General features: G+C 52.3%; 10 protein-coding genes across 10 annotated transcripts; 6 read left to right on the top strand and 4 right to left on the bottom strand.

Annotated features, from left to right (window-relative positions):
* Positions 1–730: 730 nt before the first annotated feature.
* Positions 731–2,875, top strand: BO87DRAFT_407461 (MDR family MFS transporter; the record flags this gene model as incomplete). The annotated part of the gene is made up of 4 exons (XM_025626078.1): positions 731–768; positions 799–1,361; positions 1,416–2,362; positions 2,454–2,875. 4 exons carry the CDS (start codon positions 731–733, stop codon positions 2,619–2,621), a joined length of 1,716 nt encoding a protein of 571 aa, XP_025478717.1. The 3' UTR covers positions 2,622–2,875.
* Positions 2,876–3,566: 691 nt separating this feature from the next.
* BO87DRAFT_377408 (uncharacterized protein) lies at positions 3,567–5,225 on the top strand. The gene is made up of 4 exons (XM_025623544.1): positions 3,567–3,948; positions 4,012–4,581; positions 4,664–4,834; positions 4,889–5,225. Exons 1-4 carry the CDS (start codon positions 3,746–3,748, stop codon positions 5,103–5,105), a joined length of 1,161 nt encoding a protein of 386 aa, XP_025478716.1. The 5' UTR covers positions 3,567–3,745; the 3' UTR covers positions 5,106–5,225.
* A 115-nt stretch (positions 5,226–5,340) lies between these two features.
* Positions 5,341–8,304, bottom strand: BO87DRAFT_336557 (SPX domain protein). The gene is made up of 2 exons (XM_025620527.1): positions 5,769–8,304; positions 5,341–5,710 (listed from the first exon to the last, which is right to left on the bottom strand). Exons 1-2 carry the CDS (start codon positions 8,016–8,018, stop codon positions 5,576–5,578), a joined length of 2,385 nt encoding a protein of 794 aa, XP_025478715.1. The 5' UTR covers positions 8,019–8,304; the 3' UTR covers positions 5,341–5,575.
* A 356-nt stretch (positions 8,305–8,660) lies between these two features.
* Positions 8,661–10,045, top strand: BO87DRAFT_310972 (NUDIX hydrolase; the record flags this gene model as incomplete). Its single annotated transcript, XM_025619522.1, has 2 exons — positions 8,661–9,124; positions 9,193–10,045. The coding sequence occupies 2 exons, from the start codon at positions 8,661–8,663 to the stop codon at positions 10,043–10,045; spliced, it is 1,317 nt and encodes a 438-aa protein (XP_025478714.1).
* Positions 10,046–10,340: 295 nt separating this feature from the next.
* On the top strand, positions 10,341–11,247 carry BO87DRAFT_377404 (uncharacterized protein). Its single transcript, XM_025623543.1, has 4 exons — positions 10,341–10,560; positions 10,639–10,670; positions 10,767–10,848; positions 10,922–11,247. The coding sequence occupies exons 1-4, from the start codon at positions 10,465–10,467 to the stop codon at positions 10,946–10,948; spliced, it is 237 nt and encodes a 78-aa protein (XP_025478713.1). The 5' UTR covers positions 10,341–10,464; the 3' UTR covers positions 10,949–11,247.
* Positions 11,248–11,536: 289 nt separating this feature from the next.
* Positions 11,537–13,554, top strand: BO87DRAFT_407457 (uncharacterized protein; the record flags this gene model as incomplete). The annotated part of the gene is made up of 5 exons (XM_025626077.1): positions 11,537–11,869; positions 11,963–11,990; positions 12,050–12,563; positions 12,628–13,279; positions 13,350–13,554. Exons 1-5 carry the CDS (start codon positions 11,715–11,717, stop codon positions 13,552–13,554), a joined length of 1,554 nt encoding a protein of 517 aa, XP_025478712.1. The 5' UTR covers positions 11,537–11,714.
* Positions 13,555–14,200: 646 nt separating this feature from the next.
* On the top strand, positions 14,201–15,854 carry BO87DRAFT_416687 (putative tetracycline transporter). Its single transcript, XM_025626769.1, has 2 exons — positions 14,201–14,416; positions 14,477–15,854. The coding sequence occupies exons 1-2, from the start codon at positions 14,348–14,350 to the stop codon at positions 15,746–15,748; spliced, it is 1,341 nt and encodes a 446-aa protein (XP_025478711.1). The 5' UTR covers positions 14,201–14,347; the 3' UTR covers positions 15,749–15,854.
* A 143-nt stretch (positions 15,855–15,997) lies between these two features.
* On the bottom strand, positions 15,998–17,675 carry BO87DRAFT_416686 (uncharacterized protein). Its single transcript, XM_025626768.1, has 2 exons — positions 17,230–17,675; positions 15,998–17,163 (listed from the first exon to the last, which is right to left on the bottom strand). Exons 1-2 carry the CDS (start codon positions 17,525–17,527, stop codon positions 16,376–16,378), a joined length of 1,086 nt encoding a protein of 361 aa, XP_025478710.1. The 5' UTR covers positions 17,528–17,675; the 3' UTR covers positions 15,998–16,375.
* A 71-nt stretch (positions 17,676–17,746) lies between these two features.
* BO87DRAFT_336540 (WD40 repeat domain-containing protein) lies at positions 17,747–20,925 on the bottom strand. The gene is made up of 8 exons (XM_025620526.1): positions 20,774–20,925; positions 20,551–20,708; positions 20,331–20,482; positions 19,320–20,257; positions 19,128–19,262; positions 18,942–19,073; positions 18,587–18,885; positions 17,747–18,531 (listed from the first exon to the last, which is right to left on the bottom strand). Exons 1-8 carry the CDS (start codon positions 20,811–20,813, stop codon positions 17,869–17,871), a joined length of 2,517 nt encoding a protein of 838 aa, XP_025478709.1. The 5' UTR covers positions 20,814–20,925; the 3' UTR covers positions 17,747–17,868.
* Positions 20,926–21,103: 178 nt separating this feature from the next.
* Positions 21,104–23,126, bottom strand: ilv3C (putative dihydroxy-acid dehydratase; the record flags this gene model as incomplete). Its single annotated transcript, XM_025626076.1, has 3 exons — positions 22,658–23,126; positions 22,361–22,572; positions 21,104–22,297 (listed from the first exon to the last, which is right to left on the bottom strand). The coding sequence occupies exons 1-3, from the start codon at positions 23,082–23,084 to the stop codon at positions 21,104–21,106; spliced, it is 1,833 nt and encodes a 610-aa protein (XP_025478708.1). The 5' UTR covers positions 23,085–23,126.
* Between the last annotated feature and the right edge of the window lie 173 nt (positions 23,127–23,299).

Here is a 23,299-nt window from a genome sequence, read left to right as displayed (position 1 = left end):
CTTACTATGCTTCGGCCACTCGACATGTTGCCTCAACAGATTCTCATATCGCCCAGCGAGTACATCACCTTGGCCGAGAGGGTGACGCTCTGCGGGCTGTTAATGCAGGCAATCTCAATAGTAGTGCCCTTCAAGTATGGTAAGACCTGGTCAGGTCCAAGACCGACAGCCATCATCCCGACAGTTGCCTGGTAGACTGCTTCGGATGTAGCTTTACCCCAATAATACGCTATCAAGATAGCCTGCTCGGGGGTGATGTAGCCTGCCGCGACAGCTGCTGCAATCTCCCCGGATGAATGCCCGATGACCGCTTAAGGCACCACATCGGAAACCTGAACTAGAGCTAGCAGTGCCAGATGAAGTGCCGTGACAAGCAGCTGAGATAGTTCCAGACGATGGACCTGGGGACCATCGGCCGTCAACTCTTCGTAGAGCGACCAGGATGGCGCATCATGAGCGTCTTGTAGTATTCCATCCAAGTGCTGGATCGTATGCGCGGCTAGAGGGAATGTTTCAACGAGCCCTCTCCCCAAGATAATCAAGATTGTCCTATTTGGGATCAAATTATACATGATATCAGGACTGCTCTCATTGTAAACACAGCCTGGTCAGGTGACAGGACCGGGGGTGTAATCCCTCTTTATAAGACGTCCTCTCCTCCATCTGCTTTCCCCTCCTCCCTTGATTCCCCCATCTGGTGGTAATCTCTCCTCCCTACTTCTCCCTGACAATGTCCAAGGCTCGAGGGCTTGCTAGAGTTTCCTCAACGTCTAATTCCCGCACTGATGCGACTGGAAGCACTCTTGACAATGCCACTCCCGCACCCGCACCCTCCCCGTCCAGGGAGTCCGGGGCGCGTCTCACCACCACCACAATTGCGTGGACTATGATGTCGCTTTGTTTGTCTGTGCTTCTCTCCGCTCTTGACTTAACAATTGTTACTCCTGCAATTCCTGCTATAGTTGGCACGTTCAAATCTTCGTCCAGCTATATTTGGGTGGGAAGCGCTTATACCCTGGCCTACGCAGCCATAACGCCAGTATGGGGCTCGGTCTCCGACATCTGGGGCCGAAAACCCATCATGCTCATTGCAGTCGCCGTTTTTCTCATCGGCAGTCTTGTCTGTGCCCTTGCACCGCATATGGATGCTCTGATCGCGGGACGGGCGATTCAGGGATTAGGCGGCTCCGGAATGGGGATCATGGTCAATATTGTTGTCAGTGATATGTTTTCACTGCGAGATCGGGGGTTATATCTCGCAATCACTTCGCTCGTTTGGGCAGTTGGCAGTGCCATAGGGCCTGTTCTGGGTGGCGTTTTTACGTCGAGGCTCAGCTGGAGATGGTGTTTTTGGATTAACTGTAAGATGTTTCATCTAACCTGATGGCCCTTAGCTTACTTTCTCGACTGTTTAGTACCAGTCGGAGCCGTCTCCTTCCTGGTCTTGCTCTTCTTTATGAGGGTTCCGAGCCCTCGAACACCCATTGCCGCCGGCCTGAAAGTCATTGACTGGACAGGCACTCTTTTGATCATAGGCGGCTCTTTAATGGTACTCCTTGCCCTTGACTTTGGAGACGTCGTCTACTCCTGGTCTTCTGCAACCATCATCTGTCTATTGGTTTTCGGAACGGCAGTGATGGCGCTGTTCGTGGTAAACGAATGGAAGATTGCCAAAAACCCAATTATTCCAGTTTGGCTGTTCACCTCGCCGACCAAGATAGCGCCTTACGTTGTCTTCGCGTGTAATTCATACGTGTTTATTGGACAAGCATATTACCTGCCGTTATATGCGCAGTCCGTCCTGGCCGCAAGCGCGCTAAGATCAGGCCTCTACCTTCTACCACTAATTGTCTCATGTTCCCTAGCTGCGGCCGCAGCCGGGATCTTCATGCAGCAAACCGGGAAATATCTCCCGGTGATGTATATCGCCCAGGGCTTTTTGGTCCTCGGCTCCGGCCTACTAATTAGTCTTGATTTTGAAGCCAATATCACCAAACTGGTCATCTTCCAGATCCTAGTCGGTATCGGTGTAGGCATGAACATCGAAGCGCCGATCCTTGCTGCTCAGGCGGCAACCAGTATCCGGGATACAGCAGCTGTCACTGCGACAATGGGGTTTGTCCGGTCTCTCTCTACGGCTATTTCGGTTGTTGTCGGAGGTGTGGTGTTTCAGAATGAGATGAATGCGAAAAACGCGGGGTTAGCAAGCCAGCTAGGTTCCAGCTCTACTTTGGCCAGCGAATTCAACGGCGACAATGCCGCTTCGAGTGTGGAGGAGATTAGCACTCTCGGACTGGATGCAGTCCAAGAGGCCTTGGTTAGGAAGACGTACTTTGAGGCGTTAAGAATGGTGTGGGTCATGGTAGGTCATTGCGATATATCAACACGTCGCATTGCTCTCTTTCAAAACCTTCAGTGCATCTATGCTAATGTTATGCCCTGTATGCTATTAGTACGTGGCATTTGCTGGACTGGCTACCGTCCTTAATTTGTTCGTGCGAGCGCATAAGCTTCGGACTGAGAATGAGGGCGCCGTGCTGGGGGCCGACCGATCCAGGCAACAGGGGAGCCCCGCTGCTGGGGTCGCCGAATTGGAGTTGCGGAATGAGCGAGGCGATTAACGTTGGCTGTGGTGTTGACATATATACCCAAGGGTAAACGGGCAAAAGTCGTCGGTTGCAGCTACGCAAGCATCTACGTAGCCTAACCCGGGATTGGTTACGTCCTCCTCATGCAGCTGCAGTCATTACAGTTTTCTTATGGTCTTATGAACCAGATCTAGTGCATAGAAGATGTACGTGGTAGATTTAGACTTGATTGTCATATAGATTTGTATGCGAGATGCTTGAAAAACAAACGAAGGGACAAAGGTGTGCTCTTATGAGTCAATCCACAGGCTTCCTATCTCCAATTAATAAGCTGGCATCCTTCTAAACAGTCTAAATCAACATTCTGGCTTAAAGTGTGGCATAATGTGTCGGACGCCTAGCAGGAGCACATGATGAATCTAATAGTAAGCATGGGACCGATGCTAGTGAGCATCCAGAACCTCATACTAATGGCGGAGAAGCCTACGGATACCTTTCATGTGAACGGCTAGATCTACAGAATGGTGTCATCTACATAGAATGTCTCATAAATAGTATAGTAGCAATCCATCAGTGGTTGTTGGTAGAGAGGCACTGCTGCTCAAACTATATCCTGAAGGCCTTAAATCGGAACAGTTTCAGTAGTAACCGAAACACTATACGTAGTATATATACAGTCTGTATCGTTAGTGATTAGTATATATTATATTAGGATTACCTCACAACTAGTATAAATCATTTTAATATTGCCTTGGAGTTCCGTGATGTACTGATTGAACCATTGAAAGTCCGCCGCCTTTCTGACAAAAGATAGACGGGTTATATACTAAATTTGGCGGCATACGGCGGTTAATAGTGGCCATCGGGCAAGTAGGCGGGAGCTATCAGGCGGCAGGTGACTGACTTAGTAGTAAGGCTAGTATAGTTACAAAAGCAGCAAGAACAACACGGGCGCGATCCTCGACGTCATAGGACAGGCGGTGGAAAGTGGCAGACCGACAGTTACAATAAAGCAACTGTTTCTGGCATCCCCGCTCACCACATGGCATCGAATAGTTATTATTTGTTACCTGTTGACTACTAGTACTCTTTGCCCCTCCCCATACCCTCCCAGATCTCAGGAACCAGAGCCAGTCTTGCCTTGCTGCCTCCTCTCCATGATCATTTCGTTCCTTCTTCGCTGCCATGATTCCATCTGGGCCTTCCTCCATGCCACTATTCTCAATATCCCTCCATCCCGACTGTATATCTTCCCTACCTTGGCTGGTTCAGTCTGGTTCCTGACTCTGGCGTCTTTGCTTCTGACATGGCTGGCTCGTGGAATGCCCGTCTATCCGGGCCAAAGTAATCCTCATGTCGCGTGGGTGTTTTCTCTACCTCAATTACAAACTACATACTCGATGGATATTAATTTCGAGGATAGCTTCATCTCCGACATTGCCTCCTTCGAACTAAAACCCCTCTTCCTCATAGGTGCTTCTATGACCGCCGTAGGATTCGTTTTCACAGTAGCTGCCGTGCACGTCATGCGCTACGAGCCCGGTTTCGCCTTGGTGAAGTGTCCAGTTATCTCTGAAGAGGCTTCGCACAACCAGGGGAACAATAATACCTACGCCCATTCTAGCGACCACAACCACCGAAACGTCCATAACCACATAACCGGTGGCGGATATAATGAGGGAGAAGAAGAAGAAGAAGAAGAAGAAGAAGACCAAGAAACAACCCGCACTCTCAAAGTCATCTCCCTCCTATCAATCCTCGCAGCCGGAACAGCCAGCACAGCGCTCATCCTCCTCGGAGTGATGGATACATTCCGCTACAAATTTGCCCATCACATCTTCCTTCGCATCTGCTTCGGATGTCTTGCTATACAGTCGGCCGGCACCGCGATTGTTTACTCAACGGAGGTCCTGAGTTTCGTGTCGTATCTGTACCATTGGGGGGTATGGGGTAACGATTTGGGGAGGAAGAGGAGTACACGAGTTAGGATATTGTATGTGCACATTATCCCTCCTATTCTTCTGCACTACATCTCCAGATACACACATCGTTTCTAACATGCCGGGAATATATAGCGCATCCCTCTCCACCATCCTCATCCTAATACAACTCTTCCTCGGCGTGGCCTTTATCTCCCTCACCATTCCTGAGGACGCAAATGACTACAGAACAGCTGGTATCCTCGAGTGGATCATTGCGTTCCTGGGAACGATCTATCTATGGCTCTTCTGTGGGTTTTTTGATCGGTAGGACTCCTCCATAAACATCATATTATCACCATCATTACTGACCGCCAGCAGAACCTCCTTCGAAGGCTACGTCCCCAGCATATTATATAACGCGACGCCCCATGGCAAATTCCTCGGCCGTCCTGCAGTACCAGGGGTAGGAGTAGCCGAAGCTGAGTCTTCGTACAACCCTACTGATGATACTTTGGATGTGGATCCTGAGCGGGCGCCGTTGCTTCCTCAGTCTCAGTCTCAATCTCAGGGTGAGTTTGGGATGAGGTATACATGATGATTTAGATGACAGTTATGTTTAAATATGATATACTATGATGTGATGCTCATGTAAGGCGTGGCGTTTGGTTGGTGTGTGTATATAATTTCATGTTTAGCTGTATATACAACTTGTATGAAGAGAACTCGACGGTTTATTATGAGATCGGGGCTATGATACTAATGCATGAAAAGTAAAGATATCGACCAAAACATACCATATAACCATAATATTCACATTTCAATTTAATGATATTCGCTCGTGTTGACATGACAAAAACCCATCTAATCACATAATAACATGCTAAAGATACGTACATTGACAATACACCACCCCATGTATACCTCAAGTAAAGGGGGAGGTGGGTGTGTCGACCGTCTCATACAATCTATTTTGACTTTACAGAAGTTGTGGTTGTGGTTGTGGCTGTGACTGACTACATTCTGGGGCCACATATCGCCTTAAGAATTGAAAGAAAGGAAATCATCTCACAGAGTCTGACCACCTTGGTTAACGAGTTGCCACATGTTGGCCTTGTTCAAGAACGCGGTCGAGTTCAGCCCGGGAAGGGGCTCCATGACCGCAGGTTCACGGTTTCGGAGCTTCTCCATGGTAGAGTTGTACTAGATTTGAGGTTAGTTTGAGCTCTTTAGTAGGGATGCAGGTGGGATAAGAGCCTACCTTGAAGGCAAAATTCAATACCAAGGCCACGGCCAGCCCCACGCAGACCACAATCGGACCAAACATGTTGTCCAAGTCCTTTCCGCTCCGTTGGCGGATCAGACGGGCGCGTTTCTCGTGCATGTACCATCCCCAGGCGGCGGCGAAGATGGCAAAGCAGGTGTAGACGATGGACAGGGCGCGAGCAATGTCGTTGTGCTTGCCCGCTGCGTTGTACAGACCCAGAGATAGCGAAGAAAGCAGGATACTAATATGGAGCCACTTAATGAAGGTACGCTGGTTGGCGAGCCAGACCTTGGTCTCGACACGGACCGGGCCCGAGTCCTTGATCCATGTGCCGGGCTCCCGGACACCAGGGGGCAGGACTACATTGTCTGCAGGTGCGCGGTTCTGACGGGAAATGGTGAAGGAGGGGAAGAGAGAGGCCAGGCGCTTCATGGTGACTGGCTGTTCCGCCTCTGCGGCGGACTGTTCGGCAGGCTCCTGACGCTCAGGGGTCGGTTGTGACATTGTCGGGGCAGACGGACGAGGGATCGGCTGTACAATTTGGGAGGATTGGCGGCGACGTGAAGGCCCCGTCTCGGTGAACATCTGGACGGGGGACCCGACAATGTGTCGAGTTGACGGTGTCTTGCCTCCCAAGAAGCTCCCGACAGCCATATCGTCTTCGGCACGCTTCGCCAGACGCTCCTGTTCTTCGTGGAAAGCCGTCTCAGGGTCCCGCCTGATATCACTTTCCAACTCACCGAGCCAGAAGGGGAAGCTGTTGACATAGTCTTCGAACAACTGGGCCACGCCATGTACGAATTTGGAGAACCGCGGGGCTTCCTTCAAGAGATGGGACACCATCAAGTCCTTGACCCATTCCGCGCTACGTGCCACATCCCCTCTGATTTTGATCTCCAGCAGGCCATGGGGGAAACGAGCGATTTCGCCGGTTCTGATGGACTGGAAGGGATATTCCATGCCAGCATCGTCAATGTCCCTCCGGTGCCATTCATGTGCGTCACGGCACGGGCGCAGCTCGTCCAGCGCATCTTCCCGGATGAGTGCCAGGTTCGTATCAAGAGAAATACGGATTCGGTCATCTCCAGGGATCTGGAAGGCAGTGCGGGTGTAGTTGGCGCGGAGCATGGGCTGCAGGTTGTGCTCCTTGATGAAGGATTGGAGCTCATCGACATCCTTCTTGAAAGCTTCCGCTTGTTCGGAGTCTCCGTTGCCCATGTTCTCCATGCGATGTACCTTCTTATCGAAACGGTACTCTCCGTCCAGGAACTCCTTGACGTGCTTCTGCTTGAGCTGCACCTTGACCTCTCGACTGCGATCATCATCGGTGACCACCTTCTTCTCCAGGAAGATGGCTGGCTTATCCCGTAAGTTGCCAGTCCAGCGCAGCCGCAGCGAGCCCGCTTCAGGGGCACGAGCCACCTTCTGGGTGTAAAGGTCGAATTGCGGGTTGTCGAAGTAGAGGGAGGTAATCGTGGGGTCATCGGGGATGGTGTTGAGATCCTTGGAAGTGCCAGGGTTGTAGATAAGGACAGGCAGTTGTCGGAGGATGTAGGTCTTCACCTCCAGGATGTTGTCTGCATGAACCCAAAACTTGAATGAGGAGTAGACATCCTGACCGACACGAGGCTCGACGGGGTCCTTGGCTTCGATTATACCTTGGCTGAGAATCTCGCGGGCAAAGGAGTACATCACGGACAACCGACGGACCAAAGGGGAGTAATCTTCCGAGTTGAAAGGAAGTTGCGAGAGACGCACTTGGAGCAGAGGTTTGACACGGTAGCGAGTACCACGCTTGCGATCATGCTTCTTTGCAGCTTTGAGGAAGCCGGTGAAGTTGATGCGGCTGTACTTCTCGAGCTCTGTCACCTCCTTTGTGATATTGTCCAGTTCCTGCAGGACATCGGAAGCAACACGCTTCTTCTCCTCTCCATCCACCACGGTAGGTGCATCATCCTCGGGTGAGGTCGTCAACGGGCGCAAGCGGGCTTCGCAGGTAGTGGTACGCTCTCGCAACTGCTGGAGGGTTTCCATCTGAAAAGCATTGACCTTATCGAGCTGGACGTTGATGAGCTCTTGGACGAAGGCTTCTTCATCCTGCTCGGTCCATGGGTTGCTTTCGGAGTCACTGCCATCACCAGTGACATCATGCTCTCGGAGCAAGACCTTCAGCTTATTGTAGTCGATGTATTTGCCCGCCCAGGGGGCATAGATAGAGTTGCGTAGAGTCTTCCCGAAACGCATGACTGTGATGGGCAAGTACGCACGCGACAGTTGAGAAGATCGGAGGCGGGGAAGAGAGAGAGATGGACTCCGGGAGAGACTATAGATGTAAGGAATGTCGTCCTAGCGGAGACGATTCCGGGAACCACGGAGGGCGATCGATGCAAGGGGGATAAGCAATTAGCTATATGCACCGTATTTTTGTTATCGGGGTCGAGAAGAAATTTTTCAGGAAGGAAGAGGAGAAACAGAAAAAGAAAAGAAGAAAGTGGCGAGGGGATCAAGCAGCAACAGCATCATGACTAGCAAAGAGGACTAGATAGCGACTACTTTAGCAGCTTCAAGCCAGAAGGACTGCCATCGCTGTATCCTCGCACGTGCTCCCGTCATTCCTTCCCCATGACACTCTGATTGGCTAATTGAGTTCAAGCTATCCCCAGCCAGTTGAGAGCTAGTATCAACTTCATATTGTGGTATCAGAAATACCATTACCATACTAAGCCTCGGCCCCATCACTAATCTCCGGCCTCCATCCTGATGTTATCCGCATCCCTTCTGTCTGTCTTTCGCTGCGCCTTATAGGTTCAACTATAGGCATTCCGTACCTGACACAAATTCCCCTTTCCCCCAGGCTCCTGGTAAATGGATCCACCTTCGATTACAATGTCCGCGTCGTTGGCCCCGTCTCTTCATGACGTCCTGTCAGACTTACACAACCGTCCATATCCCCATGTCCCCAATCCGCCGTCGTGTAAGAAACGTGCCTCTGTCGCCTTGATCCTCCGTGTCCGTCCCATATACCACCACTGGCCCGATGCCTCGTCTATTTCACCTCCAGATGTCTCTGCCTCCGTTCCGCAACGGCTGCAGACGTTTTTCGCCCAGGACTGGGTTCAGAATGGAGAACCGGAAGCTCTCTTTATCAAACGAGCGTCGCGCGTCGGCGATCGTTGGACTGGCCATGTCGCCCTGCCAGGAGGGAAACGGGACCCAGAAGATGTCGACGATAAAGCAGCCGCGATTCGAGAAGCCGTGGAAGAGATTGGACTGGACTTGACAACAAGTGACTGTATCCATGTGGGAAATTTACCAGAGAGAGTAGTAACTTCAAGTTGGGGAACAGTACCGTGCGTGTCTTCTCCCGTCTCCTTATTGTCACTTAAAGAAAGCATACCACTGACTGTATCCTTTCTAGATTGATGGTGTTATGTCCATATGTCTTCTTGTTAACGTCCAGTGACTCTCCCACCCTCCGATTGCAGCCTACGGAAGTCGCTTCAACCCATTGGGTACCCCTCAGAGCCTTGCTTTCTTCATCCCTAAGAACGGTGGAACATGTGGACATGACTCAGAGGTTGGCGAATATGGGCGGGCTTCTGGCCCGCCTTGCATATCGCTCCATGATGGGCTACATGCAGTTTTCTGCCATCCGGCTGGCTCCAACTGAAAGCCTACAGTGCAACTCGACCCCGGGCTATCTTCCAGAAGGCAACCAAGCGTCCACATCTCTGTTTCAGCGATGGAAATCTTGGTGCATGGGCAGTCAGACGCACTTCGGCAGCCAGGACCGGCCACTCCTTCTCTGGGGCTTGACACTGGGTATCATGGCTGATTTTCTAGATATGCTTCCACCTCATACCGCTGTACAGTTATGGAAATATCCCAATTTCACAGCACTAGATTTGCGATTCATCATAAACGTTCTGACATATCGTCTGCGCAAGCACAACCGAAGCCAGGTCCGGTCGGGTGCCCGGCCCAGCAACACGGCGGTGGATAGCCAGACCGCTGCACTGCCGGTCACGAAGACCACAGCGACCAATGGGAATGCGGAACACAACCAAGTCGGCATTGGAGGGCTTGGAGTAGGTAGATATTTTGGGTCGTCTGATACAGACCCTACCGGCAGTGCATATGCAGTGGGTATCATGCTCCGGGGCTACTATGAACGGGTGCGGATTGGCATCTACATCATTGTGGCCTGGAGGATCGCACTGGGCTCTACAGCCGCCATCTATGCATGGAAGCTGCTCCGTCGGACAAAGTAGATATCAAATATGTCCATGCTTCAAGTCTTATATATAATCTCTGTGAATAACAATGTTGATGACGACGCACCTTCATATTATATATTTCAAAGTGTCAAAGCCGATCCCATCATGCGGCGAATACTTATTTATTGCCCGGTTCTCGATTAGATAAGAAGTTGATTGGACTGCGTATGGTACGGTTTGGTTAGGGACTGGTGTAAATTACACCAACAGGGCAAGCGGTAAGGAAAAAGCAGCTAAGCTTGAGAGCTCGAGTCGAGATCAACTTCTAGTGGTGAATCTTAGTAGTCATGTTTATTGTTCCCATTATCTATTCCACCCTTCCGCCGCCCGTCCTGATCCACTTCATTTACCCTCAGCACCACCGCCTCAACTGATAACCTCGGTGCTGCCAATCCTTTGCGCCAGGAGCTATTATGGCAGCTACACAAAAGCTATACCCCCGCGCGACCGTTAAACGCGTCGTCAAGGCGCACTCCAACCGCAACGTGAGCAAGAATGCCGATATTCTGGTAAGCTGCGACCCTGAACCCTTGTTTATTACTATCATCGTTAACTCAGAAACTGACGCGCTCGTCTTTACTGTATAGATCTTCCTCGATTACATGCTGTTCATGCAAGAGTGAGTCGACGTCATCGTTTACGGGTCACAATCACCTGGGGATTGCTTGGGCGGAGTAATATGAAGCTAGTTGCTAATGTCTGCTTGTCTTTGCAGACTGATGCGGGAATCCTCAATTCAATCGCGCAAAGCGGGCGAAAAGAACATCTCCCCAAACAGTGTTCGGAAGGTGACTGAGGTATGTTTGCTTTGTTGGATTTCAAGGATAGCCTGTTATGATCTAGGCTGACTATGGATTTCCGGCGATTTAGAGAACCCTTCGGAAGTTTAAAGGATAAGCTTGTGCACCGTGTGCGGTTCAGCCTTCTTCTCCGGGCTCCTGGAGAGCATGTATGATGTCGCAATGGCCTTGTAGTGACGGGACTATACTATAACGAGATGGGCATTGGACTTGGGAAGGAATATCCGTAGGAGGTTGGCTTTTGCTCTGGAGTTTATTTTCTTTTGCGCACCATGCCTCCCCCACGGGACAATGACTGATGAGACTTGGTCAGACGATGATGGGAGGTGTGCGCGGCGTTAATTAGGAGTTGTTTGTGATGATACCCAACGATCATGGTGATCTAAAGCAGCAGGGATTCCCCCTGTTGAATATCAAACCTGTAATGCGTCTGAGACGCTCCTCCAACCACAGTTTCCTTTGTAGGCCATTGAGTTCACATTAAGCTGCGCGATCGTCCGAGCGTCGTTTTGGGGGCAAAAGTTGTTGGGCTGGCGGCGAACAGCACGCGACAAAGCAAAGGCGGCGCTGCGGTTCGGAAGCCTTCCACCCGCATCTTCGTCGTCTTTCGCTGTGTCTCTCGCTCTGTCACTTCTGCCGCCTTGGCTTCCTTTCCTCTTCTCTCTCTCTCTCTCTCTCTCTCTCTCTTCTCTCTTCCTACTCTTCTCCAGTTACTTTCCCTCAACTTGCGCAAATACCCTTCTCCCTTTCCTCCTCTCCTCTTTATTTCTACATTCCCTTTTTTCTTTGTCCTACTACCCCTCTTCTCTACCAAAAACAACTAGACTCCCTCCCAGCGTCTAGCATCTCACAACTCAGCTACAATGGCCGCCGCAGCTGTCAACACCAACCCTCCTCCACAGTCCGAGACCTCAGAGAAGCACAAGCCGAACCATGCTTCTAGCCCTTCGATCGCTTTCAAGGCAGAGGTCAACGGTTCCGATAACCATGAGCATCAACATTCCAAAGAACTTCAGAAGTGAGTCATCCGAGAAATCAGCCTCGGCGCTTCCCACCATTTGACCGGGGAAAAGAGACCAAGTCAGATAGGATGCTAATTACAGTGCTATAGGAGCCTGCGCAATGCTATGAAGAAGCTGGTTCGTTCACCCGACTCAAATTTAGGTCCCTGTACACCGCTCACATTTGCCCCATCCAGAATGCGACCGCTAAGGTTGACGCCATCATCGCCGAAAACCCTGGGAAGTCATTGGACGAGCTCGTCGCGGAGAAGAAGATCAACGTCGATCAGAAGGCTCAGGCCCTGAAGAAGCCTTCCCTCCAGGCCGCTGTTGCTCAGATCGAGGAACAGATTGCCCAGTTCAAGAGCTTCGCTGCCTATTACGAGGAACGCTTGGTCAGCCAGAAGGCTGAGCTGGAGCAGGCCCACAAGGAGCAGCTTGAAGCTGTTCAGAAGCAGGCCACCGAAGCTGCTAGCGGTGTTAGAGAGACGGAGCTCAGACAGAAGCTGCTTAACTTGAGCAAGTTCCTCTGTGCGGCTGCGCGGGTTAGAAACACTGGAGACGAGACCTCGAATGAAAGCCGTGCCTTTGAGGGTGTCCTTTACCAGATCTACGGCGGTACTCAGGATGCTGTCTCTTCCATGCTTAAAATCATCGATGGCGTGGACGAGAAGGTGGTTGGCGTTGACAGCACTCTCCTCGATGTCACCTGTGAGCACTGCCGTCATCCCATGTATTTTGTTTTGCCTGTTGCTAACGATAATCTGTTGATCAGACGGAAGAGTAAAGCAGGCCGCTGCTGAGCTTGCTGGACCAACTGACGAGACCACCACCGCCACCACCGAGGCCGCTCCTCAGTCGGACCCTACTATTGCCAACGCCGGTTACACCGAGCTCCAGGATTCTTCTTACAACACCGACGCTGCTGCTACCGTTGCTAACGAGTCCGCTACTGCCGCTGAGCCTGAGGCGGAACAGGTCCAGCCGCCTGCTCAGACTCTCGTTGGCGAGGGTGGTAACGCAGTCGCGGAGGCCAACTGGGATGCCAATGCTTATGGTGTCTCCTCGGCCAACACCGAAGGCTGGGTTGAAGTCCCCCGGGACCCCGCCGAGACCGATACTGGCCTGGAGGCCACACCTGCAGCGGCGCAAGCTGAGGTAAAGACCAGCCCGGCTGCCGAGCAGGGCACCGAGAATGTTACTGTGCCGAAGGACGGCTTCGAGCAGGTACACCACCACCAGAGACAGCCTAGTGTTCGCGGACGTGGTCGTGGCGGACATGGCCGTGGACGTGGTGATGGTTTCCGGGGACGCGGACGCGGCGAGTTCCGTGGCCACGGTCGTGGTCGCGGCCGTGGTGGTCGGGGCCGTGGCGGAGCCAACGCCAATGGCAATGGCGCTCCCAGTGCCGCTCCTGCTGGAAACCAGTAAGCCAGTGCAGCTGGGAACAGGATCGATCCGTCGCCTGGCTTGGGGGTTGTGCTCCTCTGTGAGAAGTACATCTCAAGGCCGACACGGTCCTGATGCTGGCTCCTTGCCTTCTGAATGGCACTGGGCCTTGTCCATGCTACATCTTTACATCTTCCCCGCTTTTATTATTGCAGCCGTCGGGGCGTTGTGCTTTCCTTTGTCTATCCTCTCTCATACTAATAAACTCATGGGTAATGGCGGTGTCATGGTTGACGAAAGCAATGACTCTTGAAATGATTACAACACGGAGCTACGAGGGCGACACGCTGCCGATGAACCAGTCATCCGGTAGCATTGCTCGACGTTTCTTTTGGATTCTCTTCCCCAAGGTTCCGGTTGTATATGTTTGCAGTTATTGAGCGTGCATAATGTTGCTCTTTCATATCTTTTCTTTTACCTTGTCTTTCGAGCTGTGATGACCGCTTCCACGGGGCCATTGCATTCGGATGGTGGCGGCAAAGCTTGTCATATTGGCCATCTACTATTCTTTTCCTGTATTTTATTCATTTGCATCTTATGTTGACGTGGAGGGTTGCAGGCCAGGGCGGTGCGCAGCGACAGGAGCAGGGGAGAATGTCTGGCCGTTGACGGCCGGGACGAAGTTGCTAGGAATATAAGGTCAAAGTGCAGCTCGGCGGCAATGGAAGCCAGCGGCACACTTACTTTTCCTCGCCAGATTGGACGAACCAGTATAAGACCATTGTAGATGCAAGTATGAATGTAAGCGAAATGAATAGATCAACTCGAATTGACCCGAAAAGGCAGCCAAGGCCGAGTCCCGCATCTGATAGGGCTCAGGGCTATGACATAATTGGCAGGTGCCTCGGAGGAGAAGATGCCATCGTGTTGTTGTTGTTCTTCTTCGACCTGCCTTTCTTATGCTGCTGAACGCTGCTATCCTTCGTTCCATTTCTGTTCCTCATGTTTAATCAAACCCCCTTTATTCGCTCTCTTCTTCCGCTCTTCTTTTTTCTCTCTTTCGTCTTGACCTTCTAGTGTTTCCCGCACCTCGCCGTCTCACCACTATGGCGGTCGCCGCAGACCAGCGGAAGAAGATCCTCAAGGTCTTGATGACCTCGTTGCTCTTGGATTTGGTATGTTTTGCTGCTGTTACTCTCGTTCTCATGATTTTCTTTCTCTAACCGTTGATCTAGATATCCTTTACGTTCATTCTACCCCTCTTCCCATCTCTCCTCTCCTTCTACCGCAACCAAGACCCCTCCCCAAAATCGCTGCTGAACCGCGTCTTCCACTATCTCAATGCCTACAAGAACTCCTTCGCAAAGCCCATCGACTCGCGCTATGATATTGTTCTCCTCGGTGGTGCTCTCGGATCTCTCTTCTCCTTTCTCCAGGCCCTAGCCGCCCCCTTTATCGGCCGTCTCTCCGACCAGCGCGGCCGCAAGACTGCCCTCCTCTACTCCATGGTTGGCAACACTCTCAGCGTCGCTCTCTGGGTCGCTGCTACCGATTTCCGCACCTTCCTGGCCAGTCGCATCGTCGGTGGTCTTAGTGAAGGGAATGTGCAGCTGGCCAACGCCATTGCAACCGACATCAGCGACCCCAGCCAGCGCGGCTCGACCATGGCCCTGGTGGGCGCCTGCTTCAGCATCGCCTTCACCTGCGGACCCGCCCTAGGAGCGTTTCTCTCGAACATCACCACTGTGGCAGCAAACCCCTTCGCGACCGCAGCCGGCGTCTCCCTTCTGCTCATTGTCGTCGAAACCGCATACATCTACTTCTGTCTGCCGGAAACCCACCCTCGTTTCACCAAGCTCACTCATACCTCTTCAACCACCACGTCTGCCTCGAAGGCCCCCACGTCCACATCCACCCCCACTCCCAAACGCAAACATTACACCAACAACCCCGCCATCCTCAACGCTATCCACTTCCTCTTCCTCCTCCCCTTCTCCGGCCTTGAGTTCTCCCTCCCCTTCCTAACCGCCACCTTCTACGCCGGCAGCCAAGCCAGCCCCTCCGCTCTAAATGGCCGCCTCCTCTCCATGATGGGTCTAATCGCCTCGCTCCTCCAAGGCACTATCGTGCGCCGTCTGCCCCCACTCGTGACAGTCCGCGCCGGCGTCCTTGCCTGCACCGTATCCTTCTTTATGCTCGCGCGCGTGTCCTCCCTCTCCGGCCTTTACGCCGCCGGCAGCCTCCTCGCTATCACCAGCGCCACAGTCGTCACGGGCCTCAACAGCCTGGGTAGCTTCGAGGCACAGGAGTCAGACCGCGGTGCGGTCTTGGGTAGACTCCGTAGCTGGGGCCAGGTCGGGCGCGCGGCGGGACCGTTGCTCTTCTGTTCGTTGTTCTGGTGGGTTGGGCGCGAAATCGCCTACACCACGGGTGGAATCGCGATGGTCACCGTTTGCGTGGCTGTGTTCACGTGCTTGAAGTCGCCGAACATTCCTGCCAAGGCGTAGTTAGTTGTCAGTCGATTTTTGTTGGATTGTTCGAAAATTCTGTGACGATAAAGATAGATTTATAGATTGAAGTCTTCTATTGAGTGTACGTTATGCATCTTTGCGGTCTTATCAACATGATGTGCAATAGATCAGATAAGATTTACTATCTACTGGCTGACTGGCTGTATCAGTGAGTAGTACTAGCAAAATATATATCCACGATACATTACAGAATACAAAACATCTTCAATAGTAGTATAGTACTGGGTATAATACACATCGGAGAGGGGGTGGTAAGCGAAAGGATACACAAAGTTAACAAGACAAGGAGTGGAGAAGAGAGGAGAATAAATATGAACATCTAGAACTCCGAAGAGATCGCCACCAACTGATGAAACAAGCAAATCAGATAGCCAGCCACCGTGAACAAACAGAATCAGAATAATTAAATACAATTTTGAGATCGTGCAATTCCCTTTCTCTTCGCACCGCCTCGCAACTGCCTCTATAGTTTGTTCGCCTCGGTAATGGGAGTAGAAGAAAGTCTCAAAGAGTGGAGTATTGAATAAGCAAATGGAAACCAACATGGCCATATACCCATATCAGTAATATCGGAAGGGTAAAACGAGGCCTGAGGGCCTACGATTACCGACCATGAGGATAATATTGTTGTTCATGATGGTACCGATCCCTATCGAGGTACTCCTGCGCATCCTGCCAATGACAGCCCTGCATAGCTAGCCCCGGCTCTGCAGCAGGGTCGAGCGATCCCCTCGCCTTACCGATCAACCAATCAGTCAGAGTCACGAACTTGGGCGTGCGATTCCATCCGCGCGCATCATCCGCGTGCTCGATCGTATGCGATGCAATGCGACCTTCCTCGTCGAAGGAGAAGATGAAAAGCCCGGTGAACTGCTCTTCTTTCTTCAATTTGAAGATCGGAGCGTCCCCGCCCAGCAGGACGCTAAGGCCCTTGTTGATCCCGGCTTTGGAAGATGAGAGATGACTGCCATTACTCTTGTTGGTGCCTTGGGTATCGCTTGGTAGCGTGGGAGATGTGGCGGTGAACGATGTGCTGGAATGTTCCGAGTTGGAGGGAGTGGATTCGCTCCGCGGCTCGGTTCGCCAACGCACGACGAGACGCTCGTCGCTGGTATCGTGGTCGTTGTCCGGTCGTTCGGGTTCGAGGACCGTTCCTGCGCGGACGATGCGCTCACTGAGGATTTGAAGCTTCACATTTCCTAGTAGGGGGAGGCTGCTCCATGCTACTGGGACGGTCCAGAGCGCGGCGCGGTAGAGTGTTCGGCCCTTGACGGTGGGGAGATGTGGGTGCGTGGAGGGGAAGAGGTGCAGGGCTATGCTGGGGGAGAGGATGTTCGGAGGTAGCGGGTTGATGAGAAGGGTGGGGAGGAGAGGCGAGAGGATGCGGAGAGCTGTGGGAGGTTGGCTAGGTCAGCACCGGGTCCATTCTGTAGGATTTCCTGTTGGAGAGCACTCACTCTTTCCAAGCTTCAGAATGCGCTCGTCGGGAGGTTCATGATCTCGTTTCGAGCCCCCGTCAAGAGGATCCGATACAGATGGCCGGAAACCAGTTTGCGAGAAAAGTGTCGGAGACTCGCGGGTCAACTGCGGGCCACGTAGGATATCGGGTCGTGGCTGGGCCAGAGTCCGCGGGGAAGGAGAGACGAAGTATTGTTCTCGGGAGACAGGCGGTTTTATCGGAGAGGGTGTTGAAGGAGGCAGTAGACGACGTCGGAGAGCGCGTGGCGCAGGGCCAGAGACCAGCTTCGGCGGCATTCCCGGAGGTTCACCCAGGGAGTTTGTGTTGGAAACAGATCAATGCATGCCTTGCGGGATGGCAGCGGAGGGGTTGAGTCAAGTCATAAGCTGACAGATGCATGAGACAGCAGGTACAGGGGGAAGATGGAGTGAGGATGGAAGGAAGTCGAAAAGTAATGGAAATGGCATCGAAATGCAAATGAAGTTCAATCGAAAGTAAGCGGAAGATGACGTCGGCCCGCCCCGTCGCAGCCTGAGGCAACACAGGTACATAGATCGAATGAAAACGAAGATCAAGAATGCAAAACTCCGTGCATTTGGTATCTATTTACATCTGTAGCATATGATTAACTCCTGTCTTATGCCAGTTCATCATCATCATCCGCCCCCATGTACCGTCGTTCTGCCAGCTCGCGGATCTTGTCCTCCAGCACGCCTCGTCCATAACGCTGCGCAACCTTAACAGCTGCCTCCACCATCTTGCCATTGCGGTCGCGCATCATCTGCACCAATTCCAGAGCCTTCATGCCTCGCTCTTCACCCTCGCGACATTCCACCGCCAGTAGCTGCAGCAAGAACTTGTCCACCTCCAGCTCCTTCCGCGCCAACTCTGCTCGCTGGCCGGTAGTGGCGTTGGTAGATCCCAGGAGGTCCTCAAACAGCGACAGCATGATGTTGCTGCGAACAAACGCTTCCTCAAGCCGTGCCCCCTCCCCACGTGTGTTGCCTTCTTCCTCATCTTCATCCGGCCCCTTTCCAGGCGTGTCCGTGATGGGGACGCGGAAGTCGAATTCACTCAGCAAAGGCCTGGGGAAGTACGGGTATTTATCCCCTCCCTTGAGAATGATGCAGTGGAACTTGTCTTGAGCCACGGCAACGGGCCAGTAAGACTCCTCCTTGCGGCCGCTCGCGAGACGCTCGAGCTGTCTCGTATCCAGCAGCGGTACCCAGCGAGCTTGCCCGTTTGTGCGCCAGTGTTGCAGGATGAGCAGAACGCCTTCAGAGTCGTAGATACACGGGTCCTACAGACAGTCATTAGCACATCGAACCTGGTGAACCTGCTTAGGGTTTTCTCACTCCTGCATCAGAAAAGAAGACACTCCGCAGCTCGGCACCCTCAGGGATGGCGACCACATCCTCATTCTGGCACACTTCGTCCCGCTTGACATTCTCCACAGTGTACCGCAGCGTGGCAGTACGACCATCGCTTCCTAGCGGGCCATTGCCCACCGTCATGATATAATCTCTCCAGGCGGCGCAAGTAACCGCCGGGCTCTTTTGTCGGTATACTTTGAACGGTGTGCCGAACAGCGTATATACACGGACATAGTCCTTTGTCGTGACAGCGACAATGTAGGAATCACTGAGCGCCAGCGCTGCCATTTTATCAGCACCCTCAGTCTCCTTGGGTGTTGAGTCGGCTGGTGCTTACCTCGAATGAACTCGCCTTTCGGCAGCTGTGTCCGCCAGTCCGCACGCGTCGTCCACGTCTCATGCGGACGATAGAAGATCGTAGCAGGGCTGCCGTCTGTGGGGTTGTTGGAGAATAGCGTTCCGTGCTCATCTGGATATCGTTAGCCACACCGTTGATCCGATCTAGCAGATCCATTAAACATACTGAGACACGCCCGGTCGTATAGATAGGGATCAGTGAAATGGAAATCGCGATGAAGTTCACGATCATAAAACTCCACTGTCACTGTGTTGTGGGTTTCTTGATCGACTGTCCAGACACAGCCGGTCAGGTTCAAACCTAGTAGAGTCAGCACAACTGGAACCAGCACCACTCAAGCTGCTCGAGCACACATACACAGATAGCGTCGGTTACCCCTCCAAGGCGTACTTCCCGGCTGAAGAGGAGGATGCACCTTAGGTTTTGCAAACGAGGTCAATGTCCGCTTGTCCGGACGGCCATCTGCATCATCGAGATGAGAGCCCGCACGCTTGCCCCGTGCAAGATCCTCAGCATACCCAGCCCCATCATCGTCCTCCACGAAATCCTCCATGCCGACATCATAATCGAGGACATCATCCAGTGAATCGGGTGTGCGCGCCCGCCGTTCAACTGACTGCTTGGGCCGGTTCGCCAGCGGTGGTCTCACGTTGTTCGAGATCTCCGTCAAAGGTCCAGAAAAGATCGGTGCAGCCTGAAGCGGCTTCTGGAGGAGTGGTTGGTGCTCTACCGGAACAATACCATCATAGATGAACAACTCTCCGTCGGATGTCGTGAACGACAGCGAGTTATTGCTGGGGTGCCAGGCGAGATTGATCACATTCGCAAAATCGTACCGTTCCAGAACCTTTTGAGTCTTCGTCTCCCAGAGCAGAACCTGGCCATCCTTACCGGCAGTCGCCAGTAGTGCCCCATTAGGTGACCAGCTAATCGCCGTGACCTCTCCGTTATGCCCACCAGAGAACACTTTCTCTTTCTTCCACTCGCCCACCGAGAAGATAGCAATATCCCGAGTCGCTTCCGCAGACGCAAAGGCCGTTCCATCCGGATGCCACACAATCCGCGCGGTCGCTTCATCCTCCGGTTCCAGCCTTCGGATCACTCCATCCACCTTACGGACCAGTTCAGGCTCGTCGGAAAGCATCGAATAGATGTAGAGCATCCCGTCCGTACATGACACTGTAACGTACCGCCCGCTGGGGTCGAAGGTGACATGCTTTGTTCCCTTGGCTTGTTCCCGGAGATATTTTACCTTTGTCATGTCCTCGATGTTCACGATTTTGACCGTAAGCTCACTAGCAGTAGCACCCAACTTGTTAGCCATATCTCTGATACCTCAAGTGCTCATTATAAAGGTAGGTTACTAACTCGCTCGCAACAGCCGCCCACTCCCCATCCTTTGAGACGGCGATATCGCGCACCGGTAGCGCGCATCGAACAAGTAGCTTCTCCATCCGGCCAGACTCGATTTCGTATTGCCAGACGGTACCGTCTTCGGCGCCCATGATGAATGATTCATTCTGTCGCGGGATGTATTAGCATATCATCCAAGTGTATATATCAGGCATAGCATGTCGGTAGAGCATACAGTAGCTCCGATTCCAAGATGTCCATCCACACCCTCATCAATGGTCTTCGGCTCTCCATCCTGCCCAACAGTGTAGATCCGAATTGCGGAGTTGGAACCGCCCGTGATAACGCGACGTCCGTCCGGTGTATATGCTAGTACCGTAGTCCCGGGGGTATCTGGCAGGCAATCACACAATGTTAGTTAGAAAGTCGAGGAAGGCATAAAGCGATTGTATACTCACGGGCTGGTCGGCCCCGGGGACGCATAGCTTCAGTAGCCATGGTGGGGTGACGAGAAATATGATGCCTCTGGTATTATGAGAAAATAAAATAAGTAGTTTCAACGCATCGATCTAGCCCCGATCTGACATTGTATGTGACGCTCGTGGTTGCGATGCGGAGGTGCGACTCTCTCCGGCTCTCCTGCAACGCGCCGCCCGATTTGGGGAACGCGTTCCGCGCGTTGCATCTAACTTTTGCCTATTCCGGCGGGAACAAAGGGCTTAGGGCATTGGGTCAGGGCCGTCGATTATCTACCTATCTCTTCCCTACGACAACTCAATATCAATGGTTCACTTTCCATCATTTAATGATGGCCCACTCGCTGCGAGAAAGTCAAAATCAGCGCCGTCCTGTGCCTGGTTCACCGATCGTTCATACAGTCCCCGATAACCTCTTTTCTGTTTGGCATGCGATTTTTCTGCCCCGTTAGCTTTGAGCGCCTGTTTCCGGGCGTCAATTCGCCGTTTCAGCTCTTCATCTGAAATCTCAAGCTGAAGCTTTCTCGTCGTAATGTCGCAAGTAATTAAATCTCCTGTTTGGACCACTCCGAATGGCGACTTCCGCAGCGCTGACTCGGGTGATATATGAAGAACAATAGTACCTCCTGCTGTTCCTGACATGCGTCCATCGGACAGCCGCAGCATGTCCTTGACGCCTGCGGAGCCAAGCTTACGAGGGATAGGTATCAGGCCTGCTTCAGGCATTCCGGGGTTGCCTATGGGCCCGATGCCCTTCAAAACCAAGACTGAATCGGGAGTGACCTCGAGGTTGGGATCATCGATGCGCTTAGCAAGATCTACGGAGTTCTCGAAAACAACGGCTGGTCCAGTATGAGAGAGCAATCGTCGATCCTTGGATGCAGATGCCTTCATGACGGCTCCATCGGGCGCGATATTTCCCCGGAGGACGACTAGCGAGGATGAAGAGTGGAGAGGATCAGATAGCGGTCTGATGATCTGCTGCGAAAGGGGAAATGTCCTGAACGGTGAAGAATCCAGGACTTCGCCCAAGGTTTGACCGCTTATGGTCATGGCTGAGAGATGAAGAAGTGGGCGGAGAGTATGAAGCAACACCAACATTCCACCTGCATTGTGGAAGTCGTTCATGTAGTTGTCACCACTTGGCTTTAGGTCAATGAGGAGCGGTGTCCTCTGGCCGACTTCCTCTATAGTCTGCAAAGTGATTACCCCTTGTAACTTGGGGTGTCTGTTCACAATAGCCATTAGGTGTACAACAGCATTAGTCGAACCTCCGATAGCTTGTAACACCGTGATGGCGTTTAAAAAGGACTCCTTGGAGAGGATATCTTGAGGTCGTCGTTCAGCGCGTGCCACCGCCACTGCATTTGCCCCTGTTTCCTCGGCCACTCGGATTCTGGCTGAGGAGACTGCTGGCGCGGACGCACCACGCAGCGGCATCATACCTAGAGCCGCTGTGATGCATGCCATTGTACTAGCAGTTCCCATAACCCCACACGTTCCGACCTGTAGCAATTATAATCAGCAAATATTAAGGTCTTCTAGAGGATCATAAACGATAATACGAACCGTCGGGGCCAGCTCCTCATTAATAGCCGATATTTCTTCAATATCAATTTCCTTCGCTCGAAACGCTGCCCAATTATTCCGGCAATCCGTACAAGCCCCAATGCGTTTCCCGCGATGACTCCCCGGCAACATCGGACCTGTGATAAGCGGAAGGATGGGTTTATTGGCAGAGATGCCGCCCATCAACTGAGCAGGAACAGTTTTATCACAGCCTATGTGATGTTAGCTGAACAGCAATTCCTGAATTTATTTTCTGCGTGTCTGCAGATAGGAAGGGGAAAGGTGGCATGTCCATACCTCCAATCATAACGCACGCATCCAACGGCTGAGCTCGAATCATCTCCTCGGTATCCATACTCATCAAGTTCCTCAGAAACATGCTTGTTGGATGAGAAAAGCTCTCCTGGATACTAATCGTCGGAAACTCGATGGCAAGCCCTCCCTGGAGATGAACTCCCCGTTTCACGGCTTCGATCAGCTGAGGGGCATTGGCGTGGCATGGATTGAAACCGGAATAGGTATTGATAATGCCAATTATGGGGCGTGAGAGCGCCTCATCGGAGTAGCCCAGGGCCTTGATGAAGACCTTTCGCAGGAATAGAGAGAAATGCGCATCACCATAGGATGATAGGCCTTGACGGAGTCCAGAGGTGGAGGTTATGGGGGTCGATAGGTCATAGTCGCTTTGAGGCAGGGTGTGCGACGTATTCTCCGTGGTTGACATTTTATGAGGGCAAAGCAACACGATATTCTCTTGAAAATCGAACGTTGTCTGCATTTGAGATGGGGCGTAATGATGTTATATGAGCGATGGCGACATTGTGGGTAGGGTTGCCCGGATTCTTTTCCGCAGCATGAGCTCGTAATACCCCCATAGTCACTCTCCCCATTGGCTTTGTATGACTAGTTGCTAGCTTCAAACCGAAAAAGCACTAGGTT

The sequence above is a fragment of the Aspergillus neoniger genome (genome assembly GCF_003184625.1).
Source record: "Aspergillus neoniger CBS 115656 unplaced genomic scaffold BO87scaffold_20, whole genome shotgun sequence".
In the NCBI taxonomy this organism is placed as follows: Eukaryota; Fungi; Ascomycota; class Eurotiomycetes; order Eurotiales; family Aspergillaceae; genus Aspergillus; species Aspergillus neoniger.
The sequence above is the reverse complement of the archived record's forward strand: the minus strand, read 5'-3'. Positions and strand labels throughout refer to the sequence as shown.